We start from the raw sequence: 13687 nt of genomic DNA on the forward strand, positions 1-13687 counted from the left end.
AGTGCTCTTATTCATTCTATGTAATGTCATATTCATAAGCGACACCAACAATTATTTTACTCAATCTAAGTCATGTTATATTGTACAATTCTACATAAAGCTTGTCACCGTATTAATTTCTAAATAACCAATGTTAATCCATTTAAGCCCAATGGCTGTAAATTTCAATTTCTCTACATAACTGCGATTTAATAATTTCAATGGGAGTCTGAACAAAAATGCTTCAAATCTCTCATATGTATGTCTCTTAATTTCGGAATTGCAAATCATTTGAAAAAGTTGTATAATTCCAATTTCTCTACATAACTGCGATTTAATGATTTCAATGGGAGTCTGAACAAAAATGCTTCAAATCTCTCATATGTATGTCTCTTGATTTCGGAATTGCAAATCATTTGAAAAGCTGTATAATTTCAATTTCTCTTCATAACTGCGATTTTAGTACTTCAATGGGATTCTAAACAAAAATGCTTCAAATCTCTCATATCTCTCTTGATTTCGGAATTGCAAATCAATTGGAAAGTTGTTTAATGTCCTGGCTAATAGGTACATGTTAACTACAGCCTATGACTAAAAGTTAATTTCAGTAATATTTGTCGATTTCAGAACTGCATATCGTTCAAATCTATGTGAACTCATAAGCATTGTAACTTCAACCAAATTCTGAGTTCAAATGTCATAAATTGCTTGGTTTCATAAATGCAAATTAATCGAATAAATACTGTCTAAAAATGTCTAAATAAATACTGTGTCAGTTTTCTGTCAGTGTACAAGTTCTAATTCCTCAATTGTAACTGTTAAATCTTTTAAAAAACTTTTCTTCATGTATAATTTTAAATTTCACTGATGAAAATCATACACCTCTGGAATATTTTTGACTTGGACTTTACTCCCTCAATTTCTTCGTTTGTGTTTGCAAAAGGGAGTGAAGTGTAAGGCGAAAAAAAAAATAGAAATTGAAAACGGGGAGGTGTTGGATAGCCTGGGTTGGTTACCCAGCACAGGTTGGCAACACTGCCCTCAGAGGGTCAGGTGACCACAATCGTTATGGCGTCAGCCGATCATCATGTCGTGATACCAGTGTTACCGTGTCGTGTTCATTCCCTTTTTATTTTATAATAAATATGAATATCATTTAACCGAGTGTTCACTTATTCAGATATTACCCACACCAAACAAAGACCTCACAGGAACTTAAATTAATGAACCAGGTGATGCTCTTATGCTAACTTTCGAAGAATTACAGGCATTTTTTTCTAAAATTTACAGTCCTTGAAAATGAGCTGTTTGTGATGTCGCGGAGCAAAGTGCCCTACTTTTGGGCCTCGTAATCCCTTGAAATTTGAGTTTAGTGCAAAGATCTTTTAAGAACTTAAATTAATGACCCAGATGATGTGCTTGATGCCCATTATTAAAGAATGAAAGGCATTTTTCCAAATTTACAGTCTTTCAAAATGAGCTTTCCGTGTGATTTTGCTAAAAATGGACACTTTAGGGTATCCCCCCCAAATTTTAGCGTACCTCAAAATTGTTTGACGTGCATAAGGAGACCAGAGATATTGTGTTCTGTGGGAATTTTGAATGAAATCGAACAGATAGATTCTGAGATATCGCTGTACACAGATTTGGGGGGCATCGCACGGATGGACACACATTTTTTCGAGTATGGTTATTTTGACTCCTGGGGCCTTAAAACGTCTGGAAATGATGAAATTTCAACTTTTTTTTTTTTTCTTGGAGGATGACAATACTTCCTCTCTACCCTAGAGGAGCGAGAAAGTAAAAATGTTGTTAACAACATTGCACAAATATGGTAACATGATGATATCAATTTTGACTTTCTTACCATCATGATAAAGAGTTGATGTAAAGTTTGGTATCTGTTGGTCCCATCATGGGAACATACTGATATCATTGCACTGAAAAAAAAAGTTCGGCGATTTTTACCAAACCCTTCGGTGTACGGTTGTTCGGTGGCACAAACCCAGGTATTGCAAGGGGTTTTTTGAACTAAACGGCATTACGGCGTTTGGAACACACGACCAACCGAGTTCGGTAAGGTTCCACCGAACTTTTAAGGTCACAGAAATCCATCATTCGGTTATTCGCACCGAACTTTCAGTATATATTCGGAGAAAGTCGGAAACGTTCGGTCGGCGTCTTATTATTGTATGTGTTGATCCATAGATATGTTCAAAGAAGATTTTCTTATTCTTGCCTTTGTGACCTTATTAATTTTTGAAATCCATGTTGATATTTTTTCTGTGAGTAAATTTTCCTTTAGACTTTTTTTTATCTATTTCATTTTCGAAACTCATTTCATTGAATAAAATTTCATTTATATCTGCGGCTTAAATTCAAAAGAATGTTGCTCAATTAAGATGGGACCGAGAAATCATTACCTATAAAAATTATTGAATAATAATACGAATTTTGATTATTAATATAATCAATCATAATATAATAAATATAATATATAATATAATAAATTATAATATATTATTAATAAAATTATTCATTTTTCATTAATTTATATTATTTATTTATCTTATTTCGTTTTTAATATTTTCATTTTTAATAACTATTTATCAGTCCATATTTTATTTTATTTTTTTTCATGTGTTATTCGTACTCCTCTCTTTCAAAAACTTGATCTACTTTATATTATTTTCGTATCCTTCATTGTGAAACTGAATGATGTACAAAAATGCAAGAATATCATCGCTTCTAATCATTATAGCGCATCTGTGGACGTTTATTAGTGCTAAATTAGCCATCGTTCCTGCGCGAGCGTCCGTGGCCGAGCGGCAGCGACACTCGGGCGATCACCGAAGTTCAGCAACGTCGGGCGTAGTTAGTACTTCGATGAGTGACCGCTCGGGAACTCGGGCGCAGCGTGGCCTAATTCTGGCGAACATTGAGTGACAGGTTCTCTCAGCGTTACTTCTCTGGTGACTGCGATGAAAATTAAGTCTATGAACGTGCAGCGCGCCTAAATTTAAGCATTTTGGCGTTCACCAACAGGTTCCATTCACCATGTTGCTACCATGTTGGGCCAGACCAACTTGTTACCAACATGTTCATTTTTAGCAGCGAATTCCGAAATATACCAGGTTTTCTGTGAATTCAGGTAATAAAATATGGCAACACCGGCTTTTTTTGGGAGGGGGGCTTTGAATCCAACAAAGGTCTTAGAGGAAGGTTTTGACCACCTACGTCCACTTTCTGCCAAAAAAGTTTAATTCTGGTACCAGATGAGTCGCCTTTTTTAAGCCATTTTAAATAATGATGAAAAACAGGGAAATTCTGAAGTTTTTCTTTAACTATGAGCGCAAAGTTTGACATCGACGAAAATTGGCCAAAGTAACTCTCTTACATTCCTAACGAACATACTTGATGAACTTTTTGCTCCTCCAAAGGGATTGTTTTGGAAGAGCGTGTAGAATGCCGAAAAACCCGCATTTTTCGCCAAAATTGGCCTTCAGGCCCATGTTTAAGCCAGTGGTAGACCCCGAAATAGAACGGAAATGACCAAACCACGGTGCATTCCGTAAGATATAGACCTTCAATGACCAAAAAATCACGGATTTAAGGAATATCAGGATGGGCCCACAAAATGCCTTTAACGATACCCCTCCTTTTGATAAACTTCCCTGACATCTGAGGGTATGCAGGATGGTTAAAAAGACATAATTTGAAATACTTTTCTTGAAAACATATAAGTTTTATGGTGAATAATTATATGTATTCACCTAGTTTTTTGTCATTGACAGCAACTAAAGGAAGTTTCACCTTTGAATGGCCTGTTACTAAAGAAGTTTTGGTCAATTTCTCATGTTGTAGGTATCTCCTCTAAGTTTACATTGACATCAGGCTCTGACTGCCTCAGACTAAGAGTAGAAATCCTGCAGTGCTTATCAATTTGTGAAGTATTTGCTGGGTGCTTGCCCACTTCCATTTAGGACTAATACTGCTGTGCAATGCAAGAACGCCGTAACTCCACTGCCACGCGAACCGAGAAAATGGCTCTCAAAGTTTTCATCCTTTCCCTTTATCTCTTTTGAAGTTTTTTCCCGTCATTTTGCTTCTTAACACACTTGTGAGTCTGACTGAATGAAAAAATCGTGCTAAAGGCGACGTTAAGATTTAGACGATATTGGTTTGTACCCAGATAACATCGAACGTTTCAGCAACGTGGAAATTAGCGTAGACCTTGAAACATTCCGGGAACGTATACAATTTCTACGTTGTAATCAACATGGAAGAACAGGGGTGCTCCGAAGACGTCTCACTGGCGATGTAACAGGAACGTGGAAAGGAACGTTGCTCCTAACCTAAAAAGTTAAAATCGCACTTTCGCCGTTTCGCTGTCTACGTTTCCGGGACGTAGAATTCAACGTAGTCCAAAACACGTTGAACTAGAAAAGGCGGCACAGGCAGGACACAGGCCAGGAGCGCCCACTAGGTGGCGCTGCATTTCGCGGCGCAGATTACTCAAAAAGTCTACAGCGCATGCGCAGCCCATGTCGGCACCAACCAAGTTCCTGGAATCAGTCTGATCAGGAAAGGTTGCAACTGTTCGAGAGTGTCCACCATTGTTATCTTGATATTGGCGTACCAAGTGATTTTCGCAGTTTAATGTTGTACTAGAAGTGATGCTTATACCTCCGTGTTTTACATACATAAAAGTTCATTAATCATCTGGTTTACACATACTTGTCTGTTTCTAATTCTGTATTCTCAAGTCAATGTCCACAATTTTAACCCGTAGATCTCATGTTCTACTCTAAAACTGAAAGTGCTTATTCCTCCTCTAGTAGGTACGTACACCTATAAGTACCTAAATGAAAGTCGTGCCTGTGAAGTGAATCATTGTATTTTAATTAATCGTCATCTATCGCAAATAAGTAGATAATTAACGAAATTTTCTAATCGTAAACACGTTAGCGGTTAGGGGGGAAAGAGACGCACAAACTGTGAAAAGCCGAAAAATGAATGCCACACTATGTTTTGCAAATAAAATGGATTATAATGTTACTGCACGTTGGTGCAATGTAGTCACTGCCGCGTCCCTGCAATGTAGACACTGCAACGTTCCTGCGACGTGGACAATGAAACGTTCCTGTAAACGTTGTCGCCGAAGACATAAAAACGGAGCGCTAAAAGCAAAAAATGAAGCTTCTTTTCAATCACCTCTACTATTGGCTAGAGGATTGGCGGCAAAATCGGGACAAGTTTGAAATTCAAATGTAGGGCGGGAACTAAATAAAATTGCGGAAACAAAGTATTCTAGGTTGATTTTTGCCCAAATTCACTTTACCCACTCATATTTTTTTAACTTTCGGTTAGCTTTGGTCCGTCGACGACCGATTAATTTAATTTGGGAGTAATGGTCATCTACCGTAGAGTCCCTTTATACTGAGAGTCAAGACAATGTGAATCCATTTCTGATTGGTTCCCGTATTTTAGGTCTTCACAGTGTCACAAACGGGAATAAAGATTACATTTTCACCGATTGCAAAGATTATAATCTGGAATGGACCGGGGAATTACGGGTTCGGCAAGGAACAAACGGAATAAGAGAAGGAACGGAGAAAGAAATTTGAGAACCCTTGTAGCCAAAATAGGATTATCGAATAGGTATCGGCCAGAATTCCAGAAAGGCTATTTTATAGCTATTTATTTTGTTATTTTATATGGTATCGTACAGATAGTATATTTTATAGCTATTTCGTAGCTATTCCATGCGCATTTATCTTGGTTTAAAATTTATGTTTGGAAATATGTATTTTATAGCTATATACTAGGTTTTTTTCTTCTTTCAAGCCCCTCATCCTGTTGCAAGGGGTAGGTACATACCCAGTTCCCAGTTAGCATCTAATCTTCCGAAAATATCCGTGCAAAATCCGGCACCTTTGCATCATTTAAGAATATTGCGGACAATCTTTTTCTGTATTATAATGAGTGCGCCTCCTCCCTTTCGTGTAGCAGTAAGACATTATTTGAACAATTAAATTAAGGGAAGTAATGTACTTTATGGGATAGTGAATAATTTAAAACACTAAATGGGTGGAATAAATTGCATCATTCAACCTTAACATTTAAGAAACCCAAGAATTATTGTATATTTTCTTAAACATGTTAATGAATTTTCGTACTATTGTTAGTTGCAGCCTTAAGAACCATAAGATGATAAGTACATTGCAACGTTGCTATGATAGAGCAACTTTATTTTTTGCAAACCTTAATACAAAAAAAAAAAAAATCAGCATAGCCCAGGGAATTTTTGCTAAAAGAGTTTCACCTCTACATGGTTTTGATTTGCTGCATTTATCGTATACAGTTGCACAATCTTGGCAACGTATCAATGCACTTACCACCTTATGGTTTTCAAGGTCTCAATTTTGGTTCTTTTTCAAAAGTAAAATACCTATTAAATACCTTTTCAGTAGGTATCCATACACCTATTAAATAGCTATTCAGATACCCACTTTATAGCTATCGAGAAAGCTATAAAATAGGGTATTTATAGTTGAAAAAAAGGACACTATATAGGGTATTTAGATAGGATATTTTATGTCTAATTTCAGCTATTTTATACCCTATTTCATAGCTATTTGGATACATATTAAATTGCTATTTCGATAAGTATTAAAAGGAATATTTTGGCTACTAGGGAATGGGCCGATCAAAGATTGCAAAAAACGTTTAATTTCTGTAATCTTTATTCCCGTTTGTGACTCCATGAGGGAGTGTTGTCTTGACTCTCAGTATGGGGGGACTCTACGGTCATCTAGAACTGTAACGGCCTGTTTGAACCTGCAGAACCACCATGAGCAGAAGAAAAACTAACTTTATTTGAAATTACTGCCTGTTACCGAGCAAAAGTAGGTGTATTATAATAGGACGCAGACCCAACTTTCTTAATATATTCGTTTTAGGCATTTAAAATACGTTTCGAAGAAGAAATGTGGAAAAATTAAGAGGACAAGTTCAAATCAAATTTCCGTTTGCCGCCATGGATTCCCGCGCTCATTTACACACTCATATAAGCACCTAGCGCCAAACCAGGCTTCACTTTTTCCCCGTGCTTTTAGATACGAGCACTCCGTCTTTATGTCTTCGGTTGTCGCTGACAACGTTTACACGGGAACGTTCCGGAAACGGTACTTAATACATGGACATCCACGTAGAATTAGGTACACGTCCCGGTACACGTTGCTTTCCACGTGGAAGGTTTCACGAGAAACGTGGAATTCTACGTTGTTGTCAACGTTGAAATTGTTATCTGGGTTAGAGTCCCTTTATACCCAGAGTAACGCCAACTCGATTATCAGCTGACTGGCAGCCGACCTTGGCTGGCCATGGAGGCCGAAACTAGTGCACTCAAACGAACGATATTGAGGGATAAGGATCAGGAATCCTGCGATGTCTGTCACACAAAAACAACAACATCAACAAATTGATCAATTAAAACGAAAATTAGATTGGTTTGTGAGTAATTTCTTAATCTATTTTCATTTTGGACCGATGGAAATAACAATTTACTCTTGATAAACCACAATTAGGTAATATTTTCATTATTCTTGTTCACATTCGAGGTACCGCCATCTTGGTGCACTAGTTTCGGCCTCCATGAGCGAGGACCAATCAGAATTGGATTTTTTTTTAGGCCACTTTCAGCCCAATCCTGGCCCAACCAAAAGTGAGTTGTCGTAACTCTGGGTATAAAGGGACTCTAATCTGGGTAGGGCCAGGCCGGTCGCAGTGGTTCATACAATAGACCGTATTCGATAACGGTTCGATGTATCGTTTGGTTCAAAACAATAGAACATAACCTCAAACCAAACTTAGAGTACCTATATAGCGAGAGTATGGGCAGATCGCTTCATGGAGGGCTTAGGGCCCAAAAGTGCAGCCACCCTTCTAACCAACTTCTAACGCACAAAATTTCATTGCCAGTCTGCAGATTCCAATTCTAACCAAGATGGCTAAGAATGTACATAAATTAGCGTTCTTCCGCAAAAACGAGTAAAATGCAAAAACTAAGTCAAATACGTGCTTTAAAAACGATGGTTCGTAACAATTGTATTAGTAAAGCGCTCTGGATAATTGAGATTCATAGGTTGGCTCATGCATTCCTGGGCCCAAACTTTATTCGTGGAGACATCGGTGAAGACCTGATGGATTTTCGGAGTTTCATATCCGTCTATACTCTCGCTATACAGGTACTCTAACCAAACTGCAGTAAGGATTTAAGTTGGAAAAGCTGAAAATGATTAATGCTTGGCTATGTTTATGTTTTGAACCAACCGATATCGATACAATCTCACCCGTTTGATGTATCGAATATGATCTATGGCAAAGTGCCGCTCGGCCATCGCTCGGATTTTCGGTGCATCTGCCATGCAGTGGGCGCTACCTCTTCGGAGAAACCCGACCCTCGATCTAGCTTCAGTTGTCTTTGTGCGATTCTTAAAATCCAGGAGCATCAAGCACGTGATTAACCTGCTTCTTGCATTCAATTCATACCCCAACCCTTACTTTTCCTCTTAGTTGCCCAAAGACATAAAGACGGAGCGCTGAAAGCAAAAAATGAAGCTTCTTTTCAACCACCTCTACTATTGGCTAGAGGATTGGCGGCGAAATCGGGACAGGTTTGAAATTCAAATGTAGGGCGGGAACTAAATAAAATTGCAGTAGTAGGTATTCTACTTAGGTTGATTTTTCCCCAACTCATATTTTTTTAACTTTATTGGGTTAGTTTTGGTCCGTCGTCGACCAATTAATTTCATTTGGGAGTAACTGTCATCTAGGACTGTAACGGCGTGTTTGAACCGGCAGGACCACCATGAGCAGAAGAAAAACCAACTTTATTTGAGATTACTGCCTGTTACGGCAGAAGAACAGAAGAAAAATAAGTAGAAAAATAAAGTGTGTGTTCGCATGTGTCGATCACGCCAAAGAAAGGTAACACGTTGACGCGAACACACACGTTTTCAGAAAACACTGATCGATGGACAGGACGGGTGGAGAAACGGCGAGCGCAGCTTCGTCGCAACAGGCGAAAAACACCGAACGCTCCCGCACGTAAGTGCCACCTGCACAGTAAAAACGCGGCTCATCCATGCAGCTCCGCTGGATGCGCCGCGTTCTTACTGTGTACTGTACCTGGCGGTTGCGGCGTTCTTGCTTCGTCGAGGTACCAAGTTCGGTGGATGCACGGCAAGCGCGGGCTCCATATCTCGGAAACTAACGGTGATATCAGAATTCTGATTTCACCATTAAATTTCCCATACTCCATATCGACGGTGAAAGTCGGCAATCACATAACTCGGTTTGCGACGTTGCAGACTTCCTTCATACTTTATTTTTTAAATGGAAAACTACTCAACGGCAATTCTTTAAAACCGTCATGATTTTTCTTCTCAATATGCGAAGAAAATTCTGCAAAAACTTCAAGAAATAATATCAATTTGTTCTCCTTTAAAAAAATGACGCAGAGGCGGAGATTTTCAGACACCGCAAACGAGTTATGTGATTGCCGACTTTCACCGTCGATATGCCCTATTTCCATATCCGACTCAATTTTTTCAAATTTTGGATTTACTTACGGCGTTTTTACGTTGGACGGCAGAATAGTAGGTATAACTGAGTCTTTTGTACAAAATGAATGAAAAGAAAAGAAGTTAGAGCTAATCATTTTTCACTTTCAAAACATATTGAAAACCAGAAAAGCTCTGTATTTTGCACAGAAACAATGCCTTGCTGCTAATATAAAACCTCGTAGAGACAAAGTCACAAACACATAAATTACAGCAAAAATGAACCAACCCACTTCCTTAGTTCAAATTTTAGTATTGTTTAACACAGTTTCATCCTTCGGAAAGTCAATACGAAAATGACTCAAAGACATCGATTAGTTGTAAGACAATAATACTGAATAAAAATGCATGAGTTATTGAAGCTAGGTAGAGAGAGGTGGTCTCCTTTCATTATTGCTATGAGTCAAGGGTTAAATCGGTACATACGCGTAGGAGGAGGCGGTATGAAGGGGGCGACTGAAGGGAAGCAGTGGCGGATTCAGAGTGAGGGGGGGGGGGGTTGCAGCCATTTGCTGGTGCAGAGTGGGGGGCCTCTCCCAGCAAAATTTTTAAGAAAACAGGCCCTCCCTGATTGATTTTTAAGCAGTTTTAGCATAAAATTTGTGCATTATTTGAAAGTTAAAAATTGGCCAGAAATCTAATACCTCTTTCAGCGTAATTTTATTTTTTTTTTTTTTTTTTTTTTTTTTTTTTTTTTTTTACATGAACTAGTTATATTGACGGTGTAAGTCGGCAATCACATAACTCGGTTTGCGACGTCGCTGACTTCCTGTCATACTTTATTTTTTTAACGGAAAACTACTCAACGGCAATTCTTTAAAATTGCCGTGATTTTTCTTCTCTGTGCGAAGAAAATTCTGCAAAAACTTCAAGGAATGATATCAATTTGTTCTCCTTTAAAAAAATAACATAGAAGCGGAGATTTTCAGACACCGCAAACGAGTTATGTGATTGCCGACATACACCGTCGATATACTACCTGCTGCGGTGTTGAGCAACCTTTGGTTTGGTAAACTTAAGTTATATAGTTCTGTCTCTAAAATATTTCAGTAAATGTCAAGGAGCGCTTCCCCCTCCCCTTACCCATTTTTCTTTCTCTTTTTTTTGGCCCGAGGGGGCGGGGGGGGGGGGGGGGTCATGCCACCATGGCCCTCCCTCCTTGGATCCGCCACTGAAGGGAAGGGAAGGAGTAAGGGGAGCAGAGCGACGCGTTTTGTCAGCAGAATCGCCCCTTCCAAACCTGAATACGTAACATTAGTTGTTCGAAATTTCGGACTCAATCTTTGAGGCAGAGAATGCCTATCTTACGATTTTTCCCTGATATTATCGTCATTTTCATCATTTTCCCTGACATTTCCCGATTTTACCTGCCTGTGGCAACCCTGCGATGCCTATTACACCCACCATACTTCACATTTTTTCTTTGAGAGCTTTTAGCGTGAAGGATACATCTTTTTCAAATAGCTCCTCCCAGCATACTTAGATAATAATCATCATGTGTTCATCTCAAAGATATTGAATCACGTAGACCGTGCGTTCGGCTCGGTTTAGTACTGGCGGAGCGAGGCAAGTCTCTCGGAGCCGGAGCCCCATGATGGGCGGGCGGGGAAGGGGAGAGAGCGTGTGTCCCGAGCACTCGAAGAGGCAATGGAGAATTCATGCCCGCGCTCGGTTTTTCATGAATTTCTCGTTTAGAGTCCATTTTCAAACAAAATTCCTAAGAAGAAAAGTTATAGAACACATAATTTTACACCCGATTAGCATTGTTTCATTTTTCCGAACTAATTATTAACCGAGGAAAAAAGCCTCACAATCCGACAAAAATTCACTGGAGCCGCCAGGAGCCGCTACTGCGCATGCGCAGATGTGCGCAACTGGGACACACGAACTCATCGATGCGGGTTGGTTGCCACCACTCATCGCATGCGAATTTTGAAAGTTGCCTCGCCTTCCGTAACACAGGATGCACGGTCTACGTGATTCAATGTCTTTGGTTCATCTGTATTCAATAGAGTCCCTTTATACCCAGAGTTAAGACAACTCCATTATCAGCTGACTGGCAGCTGGCCTTGGCTGGCCATGGAGGCACAAACGAGTGCACCCAAACGAACGATATTGAGGGATAAGGAAGCCTGCGATGTCTGTCATCCCAAAACAACAACATCAACAAAATTGATCAACTATAACGAAAATGAGATTGGTTTGTGAATAATTTCTTAATCTATTTTCATTTTAGACCGATGGAAATTACAATTTACTCTTGATGAACTACAATAAGGTAATATTTTCATTATTTTTGTTCACATTCGAGTCACCGCCATCTTGGTGCACTCGTTTGTGACTCCATGTCATTATTTTTGTTCACATTGGAGTCATTGCCATCTTGGTGCACTCGTTTGTGACTCCATGAGCGAGAATCAATCAGAATTGGATTTTTTTTAGGCCACTTTCAGCCCAACCAAAAGTGAGTTGTCGTAACTCTGATTATAAAGGGACTCTAGTACCTATTCAAAAGTTACTCACGGATACAATAACATAAGTGGGAGCGATCCCGTCACAATGCCTGTGGAATGCCTCAGCTGAATATCCGTGAGTAGAGGCTCTGTACACCAAACGCCAAACTTGTTTAGGAGATCTATACCACTGATTCAGGAGTCTTTGATAGCATGTCTTTCCCTATGAACATAAAATGAATAACTAGGTACTTGGCTAATTTTGAGAATAAGTACAATATAACCTCTTCACATGCCAAAACCTGAATTTAAAATGTAATACCTATTTCTGTTAATAAAGTAAATTTGATTCGGGGGGCAAGTTAAAGTTTGACCATAAAGCTTGTACTGGATTGCAAGAGGCAGTCGCCGGTTTGGAATTTTCAGCACCCTGAACTTTTCTTGAGCAGGGCCAGATGGACTTCAGTTTATCCCAGGAAGGGTTAGTTTGATAGGGCAACTAAACTACCTGGAGGGCAAAGCTTCTCGAGCATCATGTGAAACCAGAGACACAGAGAGTGGTTATGTTTAGAGTACCTGTACAGCGAGAGTATGGACAGATGTGAAACTCCGATAATCCATCAGGCCTTCACCGATGCCTCCGTGAATGAAGTTAGGGCCCAGAAATGCAGCCAACCTATGAATTTCGAATGTCCAGAGCGATTTTTAAATACAATTGTTACGAACCGCCGTTTATAGAGCATGTATTTGGCTTACTTTTAGCATAAATTTACTTATTTTTGCAAAAGAACACTCATTTATGTACATTCTTGGCCATCTTGGTTAGAATTGAACTCTGTAGGCTGGCAGTGAAATTTTGTGTGTTAGAAGTTGCTCAGAAGGGTGGCTGCACTTTTGGGCCCTAAGCCCTCCATCAAGCGATCTGTCCATACTCTCGCTATAAAGGTACTCTAGTTATGTTCTGCCTCCTTCCCTGCATGAGAGAGACATATTTATAATATTTTCTAACAGCTGAGTCATGTTTATGCGACAGACAAAATCTAATTGTAAGTCTCTCATAACTCAGGTTTGAACGTTGAATGGAGCGTAGAATGGGGAGGCCGTAACTACGTTTCTGTGACGTCACACTAGTAGATGAAACTCGGCCGCGGTTTAACACGCGTTCTTTTGGAAGAAACGCTCGCCGCGCGATGATCTCTCACCGATATCTTTTTCAGGGTTGATCTGACGCAAAATTTTATAAGAACCTTTTCGAAAGAAGATGAAATTTCACTTTAGAAAACTACCTAACCCATTTGTGACATTGTCTAAAAATCGAGGAAATGAAAGCGTAAAACCGAAAATCGTTACTCCATTCAGATTCAAACGGGCCGCTCGCGCAACTTCGGCGGATCTCGCGCAACTTCGGCCGATCGAGGGCCACTCTGACTGGTCCACGCAGCGACTGCCTCACTCATCGACGCACCGATGACCCGGAGATGCTTGTTGTTTTCGGTAAATATCTACTAGCTTGACGTCACAAAACTAACTAGTTACGGCCTCTCTCAAAAGAATGGAAAAATAATAACTTAAACCCTCAGTATTCCAGAATTCTTTGAATTCCTTGAAATCTAATCATGTAAATGGGTA

The 13687-nt window shown here is 39.4% G+C and overlaps 1 protein-coding gene across 1 annotated transcript in view; it reads right to left on the bottom strand.

Moving 5' to 3' along the window:
- The window catches only part of LOC109041728 (serine-enriched protein), an 87094-nt gene that overhangs the window by 15585 nt on the left and 57822 nt on the right, over positions 1-13687 (bottom strand). Inside the window, exon 8 of the mRNA XM_072296258.1 lies at positions 12129-12281. Coding sequence (XP_072152359.1) covers positions 12129-12281 — 153 coding nt within the window. The remainder of the gene's footprint in view (positions 1-12128; positions 12282-13687) is intronic.

Source organism: Bemisia tabaci, chromosome 2, assembly GCF_918797505.1.
Source record: "Bemisia tabaci chromosome 2, PGI_BMITA_v3".
NCBI classification, from domain to species: domain Eukaryota; kingdom Metazoa; phylum Arthropoda; class Insecta; order Hemiptera; family Aleyrodidae; genus Bemisia; species Bemisia tabaci.